Source organism: Aethalodelphis obliquidens, unplaced genomic scaffold, assembly GCF_003676395.1.
Source record: "Aethalodelphis obliquidens isolate GAN/ISIS:26980383/991018 unplaced genomic scaffold, ASM367639v1 scaffold4, whole genome shotgun sequence".
Classification (NCBI taxonomy): domain Eukaryota; kingdom Metazoa; phylum Chordata; class Mammalia; order Artiodactyla; family Delphinidae; genus Aethalodelphis; species Aethalodelphis obliquidens.
This window is the reverse complement of record NW_020837948.1, coordinates 27,973,390-27,991,949: the sequence shown is the minus strand read 5'-3', so window position 1 is coordinate 27,991,949 and position 18,560 is coordinate 27,973,390. Positions and strand designations below refer to the sequence as shown.

General features: G+C 37.0%; 1 protein-coding gene across 1 annotated transcript in view; it reads left to right on the top strand.

Moving 5' to 3' along the window:
- The window catches only part of MAN2A1 (mannosidase alpha class 2A member 1), a 163,049-nt gene that overhangs the window by 34,447 nt on the left and 110,042 nt on the right, over positions 1-18,560 (top strand). The window contains exon 4 of the mRNA XM_027100241.1: positions 14,474-14,645. Within this exon, the coding sequence (XP_026956042.1) occupies positions 14,474-14,645 (172 nt within the window). The remainder of the gene's footprint in view (positions 1-14,473; positions 14,646-18,560) is intronic.

The window sequence follows — 18,560 nt, the reverse complement described above, 5'->3', positions numbered from 1 at the left end:
CATCAGCTTCTGACTTGGTTTCCTTGTCTTTGGTCTTTATCTTTTCCTAAAAATCCCTATTAGTCTTATTAACTTTTTCTCTTACATGTTTTATATCATCTTCCTCCTTAGTCTTAGCCTTTCCCTTCAAATCAAAACTCAGGGTTGCCTGGGCACTGAATAAAGGCTACAGAGATTTGGAGCCAGGGAGAATGAAGCAGACCTTCTGGTGTCCTTGGGCTTATTTATCTATAAAATGTAGAAAATTGTGTATCTATAAAACGGAGGTCATATACTGGACAAGAATTAGTTATAAAGTAAGTACAAAAGTGATGAAAATCACATCTAATAAAAATTCCTTTTGCTATTTATCCACTTGAGCACCAGATTAAATAGTACATTTGCATTTAGGGGACACATATGAAAACACAGTCTTTGTTTATATCTGGACTCACTCAGTGAGGTGAGGTGCTCACACTTTACATATGGGATCTGAGACTTGCCTGTAGGACTGCAGATTTTTTTTCTGTAAATCTCATTTACTCTGAAATAGTCCCTCATTGAGTGAGATAGTGGCAGAGCCACTTTTATTATTTAAATTGTTTTCTCCTCCTCTTTTCTCTGCCAATCATGTATCGTTTAATTCTTGTCACTTAATTGGGTATGTGATATGATTCCATTGTATACTATTCCTTGTAGGCTTATAAATACACTTAGCGGTGTGTTTTACAAAGAGCTTCTAATGCAAACCCAGCTCTCCTCCCTTTTTGATTTTTTACAGACCTTTATTATCCTTTCCTCTTTTCTGCCATCCTCAATTTCCATCAGTCTCATTTCTTGTTATTCTATAACATGGGCTCTTAACTGAAATAATAAAATTTGTAGTTTACCAGGCAATGTGCCAAACGTTTTATAAACATCTAATGTTCACAATAACTTTTGAAGGTTAGTGCCACTGTTCATGATGAAGGTGTTACCAACTTGCCAAGGTTACACAGGCAGTAAGTGGCACCAGAATACTTCCCTGTTAGTTTACCTGGATCTCCCACCCAGATAAACTTGAGTGTCAGAAAACATGTGTCTCTTGTTACACTCTGTCCTCATTGCCTAACCTAGCACTTGGCATGTAGTAAACGCTAAATATATGTAAGGCCTTCACTGACCTGCCTCCGTGCCCTTTTCACATGGTGTGTATACACACGCATTCATGCTTGTGTATACACACACACACACACACACACACAGACACACACACACGCGTTCATGCTTGCCTGTAGGCACAAATACTAACTTCTCCTTGGTCTCCTTCCTGGAGTGTAAGCTCGATGAGGGCTTGAACTTTGTCTTATTAACCACTGGGGTTAATGCCTAGAACAGTAATCAGCACATAGTACAGAGTCATTCAGTTAAATAAGTTAGTGAACAAAGGAATGTGACTACAGACTCAGATGAAACAGTTGACTTATTCTTTGGCCTATACATTTAACTTCCCTCCTTCACTTCTTCCTGCTGTCTACTTATTTCCATTCCTTTAAAAAATAGCTTATTTAAAATGTACTTTTAAATACCAGTAACAGACAATATTAAGCTCTTAAAGGGCAGGGACTGCCTCTGCCCTTTAGACTTTGTTTGCATTAAGCTTCCTTCTTGTTGCAGTTAGTATGTTGTTTTGTGAGAAGACATTATGAATAACTGTTCCTGACTGTAATAAGTGAATCTGTCTTTTGGTATCCTAGCAACCACAGTTGAATCTTTTTGTCTTAGTGAAAGATGTTAATGACCCTTACCCTCAGGCCCTTCTCCACTTGAGACAAAAATAATGGTCAGAAACAGACCTTTTAAAACTAAAGTAATTTTTGCTATCAAGCAAAATGCTAGAGAAGAACCTGACTTTCCTTAATAATTTTCACTGCTCCTTAACAAGAATAGAATTCAGATAAACTAAATTATTCTTTGAAAAACTGAATCACTCAGATCATAAAAAACCACTCTTTCAGTAGAGAAGAGATAAGTATGTACACATACATTCCAAGTCAAAGTGTGACTCTGATGGGAAATCTTTGTATAATACTCCTAAATGAATGTGCAATTAAGGCAGTTTACTTTCTAAATGAAATTTATAGAGATTTGTTTCCATTTTCTGCCGGAACAATTTAAAACAAACTTTAGCTCAGTAGTTTATCAGTGAAGTGTTGTCTGTTGGGGTTAGAGTTTAGAAGATTCCTACATTTAGTCACCGTACTTAAAAAATTATGTTGCTGTATTTTTATATGTGGAGATATTTTTCTTTTGGGATCAAATTGGAAAGATAAATTTCAAATTATATTTGTATATTAATAAAATTCCTAATTATGTCTTCTTCCAGTCCATAAGGACATGTAACAATTATCATATAATATTTTACATGGTTTATATGAGATAAAACAAAGTTGGAAAGGAATTGTTAAGTAAATACTGATAATTTTGTACCTTTATGCTTTTGAAAAGTTTTGAATCATAGACCATGAAATTAAATGTTAGTTGATTGATACATGTTCATGTTGTATTTAATAAGCTGATTAAAACACAGTTACAGCACCTTTGTATCTACAATCTTAATTCTTTGCTTCCCACTAGTTAAACTGCTGAAATATTTAGTTAATTTTCCTTCAAAGAAATCACAGTGTGTAGAGAGAAGATAAGGTATACTAAATGAAAAATTGGACATCATATTGTTAGTTAAGCAATTTGTAAAATGAGTGTTAGAAAATAATCCCCCATGTGGTATGACTCCAAAACAGAAGGAAGACCTAGGCCCAAGAGTCACAATGGAAAATAATTTTCTTTCATGCATTTGCAGTTCTTCTGCAGAATTTTTATTGACTTGATTTAGTGATTAGGATTTTCAGCCTTTTTTTTTTGAAAATTAAGAGCAGATTTTTGCATTTTGAAATGAATTTGTTTATGTATCCTTATTCTTAAAAAGTTTGTGAAAAAGAACAAAAACATGTGAGGACATCACAGTGTAATGTTATTTCACAGCTTTTCTGTTCAAATACTGTTAAGCACAGTCAGAAGAAACCAGTTCTGGCCAGCCATGGTTGAGTACCGCGCATGTAGGTGAAAGGCAGTGGGGACAGAACTCAGGCTGCCAAAGGAACCTGCCTAGTGGAATGAGATGGTCAGGAGGAGGAGAGCATTGTACGCGGGCACAGTTTGGGGAGTATATTTTTCTGTTTAGTTATTGTGGGATAAAGCGAGTCCTTTGGTTTTGGCTACTGTGATGGGAAATTTGCGTTTCTGGAGCTAAGATACTATGACATTCATTGCCCGTCCTGCCTCAGGGTGTGTTTGGTGTGTGTTACTTCATGGAATCTGTCCTGCAGCCCTGAGAAGTGGTAAATTTAAATCCCATTTACCAGGTGAGGACAGTAAGGTTAGAGAAAGTGTAGTTATTTGTTCCAGGTCAGTCAGTCATAAATAAATGGGCAGAGGAGTGAACTGGATCTCAGATTTACCTGATTCTAAGATCCACGTTCTTTCCATTTTCTATACTGCCGCTTAAGATACTTTATTTAGTTCAGATGATGCTAGTATTTATTTTCTTCTTGCTTTATGGGCATTAGCTAATTTATTAGCACATTTATCTGAACTTTGGGTTGTTAATAGAGTTGCCAGATTTAGCTGGGGAAAAAAAGAAAAACAGGCTGCTCTGTTAAATTTAAATTTCCTATAAACAATGAATAATTTTTTTACATGTGTTGCAAATATTGTATGGGACACACTTATACTAAACATTTATTATTTATCTGAAGTTCAAATTTAACTTGGCATCCTGTATTTTATTGGGCAATCTTAATTGCTAAGAAATAGTGGCATTTAAAAGTTAAATATTTACATGGCTCTTTAGGGTTGTCTTTTTAAGAGATCTCTAGAATTGGTGTATTGAGGTTCCTTTTTAGAGGGAAAAAGTCTGATTGTTTGGGCTCTGACTGGACTGTATTCCTTAGGAGCACAAATGTCAGGTAGCGCCTAAGAGATGTAGGTGATCATATGAACATCTCCCGACTCCCCTATTTTGATTACTTTTGTCTGTCATCAATCCTGGGTGCATCAGAGCTCACCAGTATGCTGGTTACACAAATAATTGCTGGCACTATGGGAATTTACTATGTTCCAGGCGCTGTTCTAGGTATTTTACATGTATTGAATCCATCACTCCTCTCAGCAACTTTATGACAAAAAATCCTGTTTTTACCCTCATTTTGCAGATAAGAAAAATGAGGCAGAAGAGAGGATAAGTAATGTGTCAGTGGCAGGGCTGGGTTTGAACCCAAGCCATCTGGTTCTGGAATCAGAACTTGTAACCATTACATATTGCCTCTTGCAGGTAATACTTCTGAACCCATAGGAGAGCTTTTAGGAAGAAAGTCTTTTAAGTTTTTCCAAGCCAAATGCTATCTACTTTAGTATTATTAATCACGTAAAACATTTTAGTAACTCTCTTGCAAAAGTAGATTCCTCATTGCACTGTTTCCTATCCTTTTTTTCTTCTCTTCTATCCTTATTGAAACAGACGTCTTTGTCCTTAAATACTAAATTAGTACATGAAATGGTGAGTGGTTTTCCTCATTGCTACATATTTTACAATTAGAAAGTGATTGAGAAGCCATATTTTCCAGCTTTTAAATGGTTTCTTCTAGAAGCTTTGATTATTTGCCCAGTATTGGCTTACTCATACGGCTAAGTACATAGACTCCTCACATATCCTAAGAGTAATGCCTCAAAGGAATATACATGTCTCTCATATTATAGACAACCAAACTCTATTTGGAGAGGACTTATTAGACCTGAAGTGTCCTCATTTGGTGTGAGTAGATACTCATGGATGAAATTCTTAACAAGAGAGGGAGGTAACTTTAGCACCGACTTAGAAAATATTTTAGAGGTTGATCTCACAATTGCAGGTGTCAGGTATCAAGGTATGCAGGTCTTTTAAAGGGCATTTAGAAAAGCAGTACAGTAAGAGGTCACATTTGGCCATTATACATATACAGCTGGGGTGAACAAAACCCCAGCTGTCCTAATAGTAATGCAAATAGGTTCTTGTGGTGTGGGATAGAATTTCCAGTGACCGCATCTTACATGGGTTCAAAAAAAATGCTGTATCTCAAACAAGTTAATGGAAGTGAAGCTGATATGCTTTAAAAACTATTAGATGACACTGAATCACCTGGCAAAAAGGTTGGGTTATTTTGAAAATCTGAGTTTAAAAGCATTTAGAGGAATCAGCAGGTTTGCAGGTTTCCAAAGACTCAGCTTCATCTTTGATTCTCCCTCGACTCTCTTCTGGTAACTTAAGTCAATTAGTAAAGGCGCTTCATTTTGCCTCCTTGGCCTCTTATTTCCCTCTGTTTCTTTCCACTGCGATCCATTACCATATTTTAGCAGAATTATTGCAATGACCTCATTTCCTGTTTTTCTTCTACTTTACCTTGTTAGTCTACCCTTTATACTCACAGTCCAGTTATTTTTGAAAATACAGCTCAGAATACCTTAACTTCCTCTCTCCTAAGTTCTTGGTGAGAAACAAGGATCGTTTAGAAGGTTTCTGTGATCTGACCCCCTACTTCTATTTATCTCACCATGCTCCCACCATGTAAGCTGCAGTGCAGCCATACCCAACTGCCTTCTGCTACCTGAAACTGACACACAATTTCATGGCTTAGTGTCTTTTCCATATCCTCTTCCGTATTTGGAACTTCCACCTTTTCTGTCTAACCAGATGACATCTAATTTAAGAATCTCTCTTCTGTCCTTCTGGTAGGAATTTACCATTTCTTTATTCCCATGGCATTTGGTTCATACGTTCACTGTAGAATCTGTTTTCATTTAGCTTAGCTTTATCGTTTTGCCCTTATTAGATGCTTGGTTTGTGTTTGAATGAATAAACCAGAACAGAACGTTAATTAAAACTCTTCCACAGTTTATCGGGGGGGAAAATAAGCTTATTTTATAATAGAGATGTTGGAATTAAAATTAATTAGCATGTGAGTTATGGTAATACCAATTAAAGTTGTATGTGACCCCTTAAGTGTAAGATTGGATGTTGCAGTCGAATATTGAAGGGTTTGACAAGTGATGGAAGAAACCGTTGTCCATGTAAAATAACTTAATTACTAAAATAAAGGAGATTTTTTTAATGCACTCTACTTGTATTTTTAAATTTGAGAATATTATGTTAAAATGGAAATAAATTGAAGCATGTTGTAGTTTTTCAATGTTTATTATCTGGATATAATTATTTTTGACTCAGAATCTTTTTATGTTTTCTTAACAGTTGGTACCTATTTAACTTTTGAGTGGAATTAATGTACTCATTAAAAAATCATTATTGTAGCAGTTAAAACCGTAACAGTGTAACAATGATTTGAGGGGCATGCCTTCTTCCGGATGTGTGTTTTTAAATCATCTTAGGGCTGACAGAGGCTTTTTAAATATAAAATAGGAACTTAGAGATATTGTTCAAAGATTATTAGGTTAGTATCAGAACAGAGAGTGAACATAGCAGAGCTAATAGTATGTGGTATCTTTGACCTTTGGTTCATTTCTAGTTGAAGTAGTAAGTTTGCATTTATACTCCACTTGCATTTTTTTCCAGTCCTTTCGGCACCACACTTCATTCATCTATCAAGCACTTACTGAACTCTTGCTGTTGTAGACTGTACCAGGTGCTAGATCATGAGAACTGACTCGTTTGAAGTTCAGGTTGTAGCATGTGTCTAGGCTTGCTTCTAAAATTTGCAGGACCTGGGGCAAAAGTACATGGAGGCTGTCAGACACTCTGTCTAAACATTTAAAAGTTATAAATCAAACTAATACATTGCTAAATAAAATAGGTCTCTTCCTCCTCCCTTGAGAAATAGCTCAGAGATCTGGAAGTCCAGGTGTGGGTTTAGATTGCTTGGGCTCCACTTCCCCACTGGAATGTGCTGGTGTTGTGGGGAGAGCCAGCCTCCAGGTGGCCCAGCCCCCTCTCCTCCCAGACCTGGCCTTGTCCTAACCCAGGAGGGGCTCTTCTTGCAGACACCCCAGCACTCTTCCCACGCCCCTACAAACTGCAGCCCCTTGGCTACTGCCCAGGCTAGTTCGACTGTTCGAACTGCAAGTTCGACTGTCCGACCTGCAAGTTCGACTGTCCTGGCAGGTAAAGGCATTATAGAAGGCCCCGGGAGGCTCAGAAAGCTGGCTTGGGGATGTTTGGACACAGATTTCTGGGTCTCGGGGACTCAGAAGGGCAGGGCTGGGTAGGACAGACTGGGCGGGCAAGTTCTTTGTGCTGTGGATTTATCATGTGGAAAGGGATGTGGTCAGAGGAAGAATAGGGAGAGCCCTCTCGAGTCCAGTGCTCAGGGTGGGGCAGTCTTTGCCTAGGTCCTAAGGGTGGTACTGTGTATGCCCTTGAACCAAATAAAACGAAGTGTTCCTTAAGAGGATCAGGTCTCCACGAAGTCTGTAGACTTCAAAGCTAGATTGGGTCCAAAATTTAAAAAATAAATTGTATTTTGTTAGCGAACAATTACTAGGTGTCTATTTGTTTATGCACATTAAAAATAAGCAGTAGAGTTTTCAACTTTATTAGTTTTCTGTTTTAGAACTTAAAAACATTTTATGATAAAATAGTGAATTTGGAATTATGCTGGCTGTATAGAACTTCTAGTTGTGTACTCTTTGTTTTTAATATTTCCCCACTTATTTAAAATAGTGATTAGGTGTTTTATGGGTGATAGTGTTGTTAGAATGAGAAAGAATAAATTGAAAAGTATTAATGCTGTTCTAGCCCTGGTTCAATTTCCAAGTGTATTCAAGGGAAAGAAAAAGGCTGTGAATTGACCACTTAAGTAAATCAGTTTGCAACCGAATGTCCCAAGATTACTCAGTCTAGAGGTAGGAATATAATTTTATGTCACAAAAATTCATCCCATACAACTTTTTGTAAAATACTATCTTTGTGATTGGTCTCATGTTGATATACAATTGGAGTTTTACAGTAATTTAGAAAAAGAAAGAGCCAATTCAATGTAAAAAGGAATACTTGATTATGCTATTGTATAAGAGCAGTAAAAGCTAATTTACTGTTATATTACTCAATATTGAAAACTACAAGAGGCTATCTTTCAGTTCATTCTTAATTAATTGTGCTGTATTATAGTGATAGTAGTATCTATTATAGATGAGTTTTATGCAAGGCTTTTAAGTTGACATCTCTGAGCTTGTATTTTGGCTCACGTAAATATCTTTGACATATTTTCTGCATGATTGTTGAAGGCAGAATGGATTAATCAGTCACTGTGATTCCTCTATGAAAACTCCCGTGATAAACTATTCTTTGAAATGGCCTGAGTTCATAACAACGTATAACTGATGAAAATAAGTAATTGTATTTAAGAAAATAACCCTTTCACTTATTAATCTTCATAAAGACTATTTTTTCTAAATTTGCCTCTTCTGCTAGGTTTCTAGTGTTTTATTATTGAATTAATTTTGGAGGCATTCCTCTGTTCATAGTTCCTTTCTTTAATTGAGTTATCAGTCAAATAATTAGGGATTAATTTTGACCTTTGTTAAAATTTAGGTAGAAGATAGATGTGATGTCTTAGGGACCATAATTCTAGTAGAGCCATTTAGTAATTTAGATGGTCCTTATTGAGTACATATAATAACATGGTACACAAATTGATGTTACTTACATTTGATTTCAGCTCAGTCTTGCAATACAGAGGTAGATGTATATTAAGTATTATGATGGTATTTGGTAAAGTAGATTCTCTCTGCATTTTTTGAATAGTAATAACACTTATGTTTTCTAGTGTGATATTGGTTTGCCAGGGCTGCCCTAAAAAAGTACCACAGATCAGGTGGCTTAAACAACAGAAAATTATTTCCTCACAGTTCTGGAGGCTAAAAGCCCAAAATCAAGGTGTCTGCAGGGTTTGTTTCTTCTATGGGTCTCTTGTCCTGGCTTGTAGATGATCATTCTTCTCCCTTTGTCTTTACATGGGCTTCCCTCTGTGTGTGTCTATGCCCTAAATGCCTCTTCTTAGAAGGACATGCATGGTACCTTGCAGGTATTGCAGGTTTGGTTCGAGACCACTGCAATAAAGTGAGTCACATGAATTTTTTCCCAGTGCGTATAAAAGTTTTGTTTACACTATACTGTATTCAAAGTGCAATAACATTGTCTAAAAAAACACAACATACAGACCTTAATTAATAGATACTTTATTGCTTAAAAGTGCTAGGCATCATCGGAGTCTTCAGCCGGTAGAGGGTCTTGCCTCGATGTTGCTGGCTGCTGACCGATCAGGGTGGTGGCGGCTGAAGCCTGGGGTGACTGTGGCAGTTTCTTAAAATAAGATGACAGTAAAGTTTGCTGCGTCGACTCCTTCTTTCATGAATGATATCTCTGTAGCATGCAATGTTGCTTGATAGCGTTTTGCCTACAAGTAAGACTTCTTTAAAAATTGGAGTCAGTCCTTTCAAACCTTTCCACTGCTGCTTTATCAACTACAGTTATATAATATTCTAAATCCTTAGTTGTTATTTCAACAGTCTTCACAGCATCTTCATCAGGAGTAGATTGCATCTTAAGAAACCACTTCTTTGCTCATCTGTAAGGAGCAACTCCTCATCCCTTAAAGTTTTATCAGGAAATTGCAGCAATTCAGTCATTTTCAGCCTCCACATTTAATTCTGGTTCTCATGTTTTTTCCACCACATTTGCAGTGACTTCCTCTGCTGAAGTCTTGAATCCCTCAAAGTTATCCCTGAGGGTTGGAATCAACGTATTCCAAAATCCTGTTAATGTTGATATTTTGACCTCTTCCCATGAATCGCAGAGGTCCTTAATGGTATCTAGAATGGCAAATCCTTTCCAGAAGATTTTCAGTTGACTTTGCCTAGACCCAGCAGAGGAATCACCGTCTATGGCAGCTATAGTCTTATGAAAGGTATTTCTTAAAGAATAAGACTTGAAAGTCAAAATTACTACTTGATCCATGAGCTGCAGAGTGGATGTTGTGTGAGCAGGCATGAAACCAATGTGAATCTCGTTGTACATCTCCGTCAGAGTTCTTGGGTGACCAGGTGACCATTGCTAATGAGCAGTACTATTTTGAAAGGAATCTTTTTTTCTGAGTACACGGTTTCAGTAATGGGCTTAAAGTATTGAGTAAACCGTATTGTAAACAGATGTGCTGTTATCCAGGCTTTGCTCTTCCATTGACAGAGCACAGGTGGAGTAGATTTAGCATAATTCTTAAGGGCCCTAGAATTTTCAGAATGGTGAGTGAGCATTGGCTTTAACTTCACTAGTCACCAGCTGCATTAGCCCATAACAAGACAGTCAACCTGTCCTTTGAGGCTTTGAAGCCAGGCATTGACTTCTCCTCTCTAGCTAAGATAGTCCGAGATGGCATCTTCTTCCAATAGAAGGCTGTTTCATCTACATTGAAAATCTCTTGTTTAGTGTAGCCACCTTCGTTCATTATCTGAGCTAGATTTTTCTGGATATCTTGCTTCAGCACTTGCTGCTTCACCTTGCACTTTTATGTTAGGAAGTTGGCTTATTTCTTTCAACCTCATGAACCAGCCTCTGCTTTCTTCTTTATCTTCCTCAACTCTCTCAGCCTTCATAGAATTGAAGAGAGTTAGGGCCTTGCTCTGGATTATTAGGCTTTGACTTAAGGGAAGGTCGTGATTGGTTTGATCTTCTATCCAGACCACAAAAACTTTCTCTATATCAGCAATAAGGTTGTTTAGCATTCTTATCATTCATGTGTTGATTGGGTAGCAGTTTTCATTTCCTTCAAGAACTTTTCCTTTGCATTCATAACTTGGCTAACTGGTGCAGGAGGTCTAGCTTTTAGTCTCTCTCAGCTTTCGACACGCCTTCCTCACTAAGCTTAATCATTTCTAGCTTTTGATTAAAGGTGAGAGACATGTGATTCTTCCTTTCACTGAACACTTGGAGGTCATTGCAGGGTTATTCATTGGCCTAATTTCAATGTTGTTTTGTATCAGGGAATAGGCAGGCTGGAGGGGAGGGAGAGAGATGGGGAATGGCCTGTAGAGCAGTCAGAATATTGTTTAAGTTCACTGTCTTATGTGGGTGTGGTTCGTGGCACCCCCAGAACAACTGCAGCAGCAACATCAAAGATCACTGCTTACAGTTCATGGTAACAAATATGATAATAATTAAAATTTTTGAAATATTATGAGAATTACCAAAATGTGACAGAGACACAAAGTGAGCAAATGCTGTTGGAAAAATGGCACTGATCGATTTGTTTGACAGATGGTTGCCACAAACATTCAATTTGTAAAACATGCAACACCTGTGAAGCAAAATAAAGCAAAGTGCAATAAAACGAGTTATGCTTGTATTGGATTAAGGCCTATTCTCATGACTTCATTTTACCTTCATTATCTCTTTAAAGACCTTACCTCCAAATACAGTCACATTCTGAAGTGGGTGTTACTGGGTGTTAGGACTTCAACATATGAGTTTCAAGGGGACACAATTCAGCCCATAATGGGGGCATAAAATGAATTCTATGCAAATTGAAGTGTTGGGTAACCAATATGTTTAAGATGTGGAGCAATTTATTTAATGTTTTAAATAAATTGTATACTCTTTCAAAATTAGGTGTTAGGAATATCTTTTATTTCTCCTTTGACCCAGTTTGATTGTAGAGATGTGGAAGGGGCAATTAAAGACTGATGATGATTATGATAATAATAATAGTAGCAGCAGCTATTATTATTATTATTAAGTGCTATATTATATACTGGGCTCAGGTCTGAGCACTTGATATTTTTTGTCTCTCAGGGGTGCTGCATGGTCAGCAGGGAGTTAGGGCATCTCCATTTAAGGATAGGTTGAATTTTCTTTGCTTGTCCCTGGGAATCCAGATGTGGATCCTGGCCTCAGTGCTCTGGGACAGGGTCTAGGTTGTACCTTTGTGAAGCAAGATGGGATTCTTTGTAAACCACTATTTCATGAGACATCTTTGCATTTTCTGTAGGTACAGGCTTTTTATTTAAACATGAAAAAGTTGAATTATTCAGGTAGTCATTCTTTGGTGACAAACCAGCTTAAAAGTGCTCCAGATCAAGAAAGTCCTATAAAGAATATTTTACACTATCTTCCTATTTGGCTCATAGCTTCATACCCATCACTTTGTAGGTGCTCAGTAAATAACCGTAGAATGAATAGAGTTCACTTAAAGCAAAAGGGAGAAATACAGTCATACTGGCAGTGCCCTTTAGAGGCTCATATTTGCATTGTCAGAATAGTATATTGCCGGCTCAGCCCTCGTAGGTTTTTGTTATTTTCTGCCAGCAAATACAGTATGCATTGAATATTCACTTAATTGTAGACAGACAAAAGGAATAGCCAGTTGTATCCCTTGTATCTTAGACCTCCCACATGCTTGAGGCTTGGTAACAATAGCACAGTAGTTAAGTCTGTCTCTATAGAAAGTCCCCTTCCTTTTAGATTTCATAGGTTAGAGATTATGCTCAGCAGGGTATATTTTGTGTCCCACCAGTAGGTGGAATTGGTGGCTGTGTATGTTTTGCTTCAGCCACTCATCACGTTGCTTTATTACTCTGCTGGATGGGGCTGTATTTGGAGCTATAGGTCTTGTTAAAAATATTTCTTTATAGTTGAATTGCAAATGTCTTTAGATAAAGTTTCCAGGATCTTTGAGATGCAGTAGGAAAAGTCAAAGAACTAAGTTGTCAACATCAATTCTTTTTTGAAAACAGCTTTACATAGATGTGTACATATTTGTTGTTTGATTATTGCTCTGCTGCTGGCTTTTCAGTAGAGTTTGTACTTGTGATTTTCTTTTTCTTAGCTTAGGTTACTTAATGGATAGGAAATTTTAGATGTGGTATGAGAGAGGATAAAATTTTGATTCCATATTATGACAATATTACTGTCAGCTTGTCAACACTGTTCAGATTTTTTTAATTTAAAAAATTCCTTAAATTGGACTTCCCTGGTGGCGCAGTGGTTGAGAGTCCACCTGCTGATGCAGGGGACACGGGTGCGCGCCCTGGTCCAGGAAGATCCCACATGCCGCAGAGCGGCTGGGCCCGTGAGCCATGGCCGCTGAGCCTGCGCGTCCGGAGCCTGTGCTCCGCAATGGGAGAGGCCACAACAGTGAGAGGCCCGCGTACCGCAAAAAAAAAAAGCCACTAATACTGAAATGATAAAAATACTCTGAAAACTGTACAAATTCAGATATCAATGAGAAAAATGAAAAAGCCAAAAAGCATTTCATGTGTAATTATAATATCTAATTCAACTATTTATAATTTATCTCTAATTTAAGGAAATATATATATATATATATATATATATATATTTTTTTTTTTTTTTTCTGCGCGGGCCTCTCACTGTTGTGGCCTCTCCCATTGCGGAGCACAGGCTCCGGACGCGCAGGCTCAGCGGCCATGGCTCACGGGCCCAGCCGCTCTGCGGTATGTGGGATCTTCCTGGACCAGGGCACGCACACATGTCCCCTGCATCAGCTGGCGGACTCTCAACCACTGTGCCACCAGGGAAGCCCTATTAGTGGCTTTTTGAGTCTCACATCCATTTTTTTTGTGTGTGTGTTTTTTATTTTATTTATTTATTTATTTATTTTTTTTAACATCTTTATTGGGGTATAATTGCTTTACAATGGTGTGTTAGTTTCTGCTTTATAACAAAGTGAATCAGTCATACATAAACATATGTTCCCATATGTCTTCCCTGTTGCGTCTCCCTCCCTCCCACCCTCCCCATCCCACCCCTCCAGGCTGTCACAAAGCACCGAGCCAATATCCCTGTGCCATGCGGCTGCTTCCCACTAGCTATCTACCTTACTGCGTTTGTTAGTGTGTATATGCCCATGACTCTCTCTCGCCCTGTCACAGCTCACCCTTCCCCCTCCCCATAACCTCAAGTCCGTTCTCTAAGAGGTCTGCGTCTTTATTCCTGCTTTATCCCTAGGTTCTTCATGACATTTTTTTCTTAAATTCCATATATATGTGTTAGCATACGGTATTTGTCTTTTTCTTTCTGACTTACTTCACTCTGTATGACAGACTCTAGGTCTATCCACCTCATTACAAATAGCTCAATTTCGTTTCTTTTTATGGCTGAGTAATATTCCATTGTATATATGTGCCACATCTTCTTTATCCATTCATCCGATGACGGGCACTTAGGTTGTTTCCATCTCTGGGCTATTGTAAATAGAGCTGCAATGAACATTTTGGTACATGTGAGTCTCACATCCATTTAAGTGGAATTTCATTAACTGAAAACGTTTGCTAAATTTTTAAATATGTCTTTATATGAATGAAACGTGAGGTTATGCAAGGGTAATGCAATGGAATGTGACAGTTTAAATCAGACATATGAATCAGACCTTTGTGGTATATTTGTGTCTTAATTTAGGTTGGTTGAAGACTTTTGATGACTACTTTCGAGAGAAGACTCAGTATATTTTTAATAACATGGTCATCAAGTTGAAAGAAGACCCACGGAGGAAATTTATGTGGTCTGAGATCTCTTACCTTTCAAAGTGGTGGGAAACCATAGATATTCAGAAGAAGGATGCTGTTAAAAGGTTTGTTTTTTAAAACTGTTTTTTTTTTAATTTGGTAATATTAAACATTAATTATACAGTGAAACAGGTGTTGAATTTTTAGAACGTGAAAATTCTTAGCTTTATATCTGAAAGTTAAAATATTTCTTCACATTCTGTGTTTCCTTGATTCTGGTTCATCTCTGAAAAAGTGACTTGAAACTTTTCCATTGAAATCCTTATGTTCCATCTTTGTCCTAGAAATGGAATTACTAGGTCAAAGGGGCTTAATATTTTAAAGATTTTTTGAAGCATATAATCAAAGTGACCCCTAGAAGGGTGGGTTTCAGTGTATTCTTCAGTCTTCCATATAGAAAGGTACAAATTTCTCTGCATATTAGGCAACAATATAATTTTTTCTAAAAGTTTGACCAATTTAAGTGGTGAAAAATGTGAATTTTTGATTAGTGATAGTGTTCCATGCTTTCTCATATATACAGGCAGAGCTTTTTTTGAATTGCTTGATCATGTACTTTTTCTTACTGATTTGTAAGAATATTTATTATATACATACCAACCTTTATTTTTCCTGAAGCTTTATATTTCTTCTTAATTCTTAGTGTTTGATATAAAGACTTTTAAAATATTTATGTAGTCAAATGTATTAATCTGTTTTCTTGATTGACTTTGCTGTCATATTTAATATGCTGTCATATTTAAAAAGTCTTCCCCAATCCAAGAGATGAGATAGTCTTTTTTCCCCCAATTTAGTTTTTTATTGTTCACTTTTCTAAATCCTCCAGTTTATTTTTTTAATGTGGTGTGATGGGAGGTTTTGCCCCCCATGTCTCCCTCCTCCCTGCTCCCAGGACTTTAAGGATTGTCTTAGCGTCAATTGCTTTCTTTTACTTATTTAACATCACGTATACAGTGCTTACTGTATTACTTCCTGTTTTAAGTACCTTGCAAATGATAACTGATAATCCTCGCAACAATCCTGTGAAGTAGATATAATGACTATCTTGATTTTACAGATAAGGACACTTGTCATCCAGGGTCACCCAGCTGCACATGCTGCACTAGTTACCATCCAGTCCAGCCTGTCCAGCCCCACAGACTGTTTGTTCCCTTACACATTGTGCTGTGCTGCTTCCCTAAGACTTACATAGTCCATTCTTTTCTACTGACTTGAAGTGCCATCTTTATTGTATTTCAATATGCATCGATTTCTGGGCTTTCTGACCTCTTTCATGGACTTTTCTGTTTAACTGTAATTGTTGCGGCCTTATGTGTTTCAATAACAGACAGTTTAAATCTCCTCTTGTTTCTCTTTACTGAAAAGTTCTTTTAATGAGTGACCACTTAATTTTCCCAGAGAGCTTTAGAATTAACTTGCTAAATTCTTCCTACCCTATCAAAAAATAAAAGGGGGGGGATTTTGATAGATATTGACATAAACGTTTAAAGGTAATTTAGAGAGAATTGGTGTTCCATTATTATCTATCAGACATTTCCCCCCCTCACCGAGAGCATGCTTAAAATGCTTATAAGAGTGGCCAGGAAGGTGCCATAACTGAAGGCTGTAGAGTCTGAGGATCCTGAATGTACCGGGAGTAACTGCCACACCCAAAAGGACTACCCCTTCTTCCACTGCCATGTGTGGCCACGGGAACCAGAGTTGTCAGGATATTCTTCCAGTTATTCTTGACAAGCTGGAATTCCAAAATGTTACATAAAATGTCTTGACTTTTTAAGTTGAAATGTTAGCAGCCAATTTAGGTTAACATACACATACACACACACAAATCCTTCGTTTAAATCGAGTTACCTACTGGTTTGCAGTGTTTCAAAAATTAAGAACTGTCCTGTGAAACCCTGCAGAATTGGTGTTTGTCTATACATATTTTTTCTTTTACTAAGTTTAGAGATTAAAACAGATTTTTTTGTCTGTCTAGGTCTTATATTGCTCCTTGAGTACAAATAATACTTCATAGTTTCTTATAATTTTATAGTGTTTTACTCAGATTGTTCAGATTTTAAGATTTTATTGCATCTGTAGTTATTTTGTTTGCTTGTTTTTGTTTTCTTATTATTTGGGGGAATCTGATTTTTTTCTTCATCTTAATTAGATCAGCTAAAGCTTTTACTATTTCTGTTGGTTTTTGTACCCCAAAAAAACTATTATATTTATATTTTACTGGTATTTACTCTTGACTTTTCTGCTTTTATTTAATTCCTTCTACCTGTTTTTTTACTAATGCTAAATGGGCCAGTTGATTTATTTTAACAAGGAGCATTTCTCCCTCTGTGTTTGCCTTTTTACTGCTCTTATTAGCTTTCACATTTTTATGTTATTTTTTTCCTAAATATTCTGTATGTATTGTTTTCTCTTTGACTTGAGTATGTTAGGAAAATTTTCAAAATCCTATTTTTTTCTGTTATACTTTAGGTGTTAAAAGGTGGTTTTAATGTCTTGTGGTCAGAGAATATGGACTGCACAATTTTTATTCTTTAGATTTTTGAGAAACAGTGCCATTGATCCCTAAAATTCCAAACTTTTGCCATATATCTGGGTATGTATAACTTATTAAATTGTCCATCTATCAATTCAGAATATTTTTCAGCTTATGTTTTTTTGCTCTTACTAATTAATTACTGGTTTTATTTCATTTGTTTTAGAATTCAGTTATCTAATTGTTAAGTCTCTGGTCTCTCTTTGGCATATGCACTTTAATTTTTTGGTTATATTTACTGTATTATGTGAGGTTTTTCTCAAGGTTTTTTGTTTTCTTTCCCACCTCACATTCTTCTCGATGGTGTGGAGCCTGTTCTTTTCTGGCTTCAAATGCTTGGTTTTAACTGTGCTTTTTAATTACCCTTTAGTTCTGGGTTCTTTATATTGTTGTCTGTAAGTCCAAGCATTTTCCTTTTTTTTTAATTCATCCATGAGCAGTAACATGTATCCACAACTGGAATTTGTTTCAAAACAGAGAGTGTAACTCAACTCAAAGCCCTTCCTTTTCTAACCAAACACTTTGTTTCCCATCCATTTCACCTGATTTCCTTTTAGGAAATGGTCTCCAAACACGGAAGTCAGATCCTTCATTGTCCTGCCCCAGGTCAGATAGGTCAGTGATGATGAGCTCAGCTAATCAATATATTATTTCCCAGGGTTTTGAGCCTTTAGAGTGAAGCGAGGGTAAAGAGATGGAAAGAAGGGAAGCAGAATGGAGGGAAGGTTGCAGGTCAGCCCTCACAGCACTGGTGCATCCGCAAGATTCTTCCTGTCCTGTGTCACGGACCCTGTCATGCCTGTAGCATGGCCTCTCATTTTTTTCCAGTCCTTTGTTAAGCCTGGACTTTTAGCCTGTTCTCAGTTCTGTGTACCCAGGACTGTCCCCCAATACATTTCCTGTTCAGTCAGTCAGTGTTGCTTGCGACCAAGAAAGCTAGCTGATATATTTCTCCTCAAATCCTTTGTTGGAGAGCTGGGTTCCAGAAAAAACAAAACAAACAAACAGAAAAACTTAATAGATACATAGGTTTGCTCCCATTATTTAAAATTCTGAGCTTGTACTAAGTGGCATTAATGATAGAATTTTTTTGACTACTACTGTAATGCTTATGCAATGGCTTGTTTTTGAAGATGAGTCTGTGGATTAAATATCTGTACCTAAATTTGCAAGCTACCTGTTGAAGAGAAGAACCTGTTAATTCTAGCAGAGTTCTGTGTAAGCTTTTATTGTCCCTGAAGAATATCAGTTGATTGTGGGAACTTAACAGAAACATAACTCAAGTGATCCTCATAATCTATGCTAGCAATGACTTGTTTGATTCTTCCCCCCTGTGGCAGCAATATTCAGCTCTATCAGCTTTCAAAAATGAAAATCTGGTTAACTAAAGGGAGATCCATGCAAACAACATCTAGCTTTTTTATTTTGTGTGACTCAGAGTAAT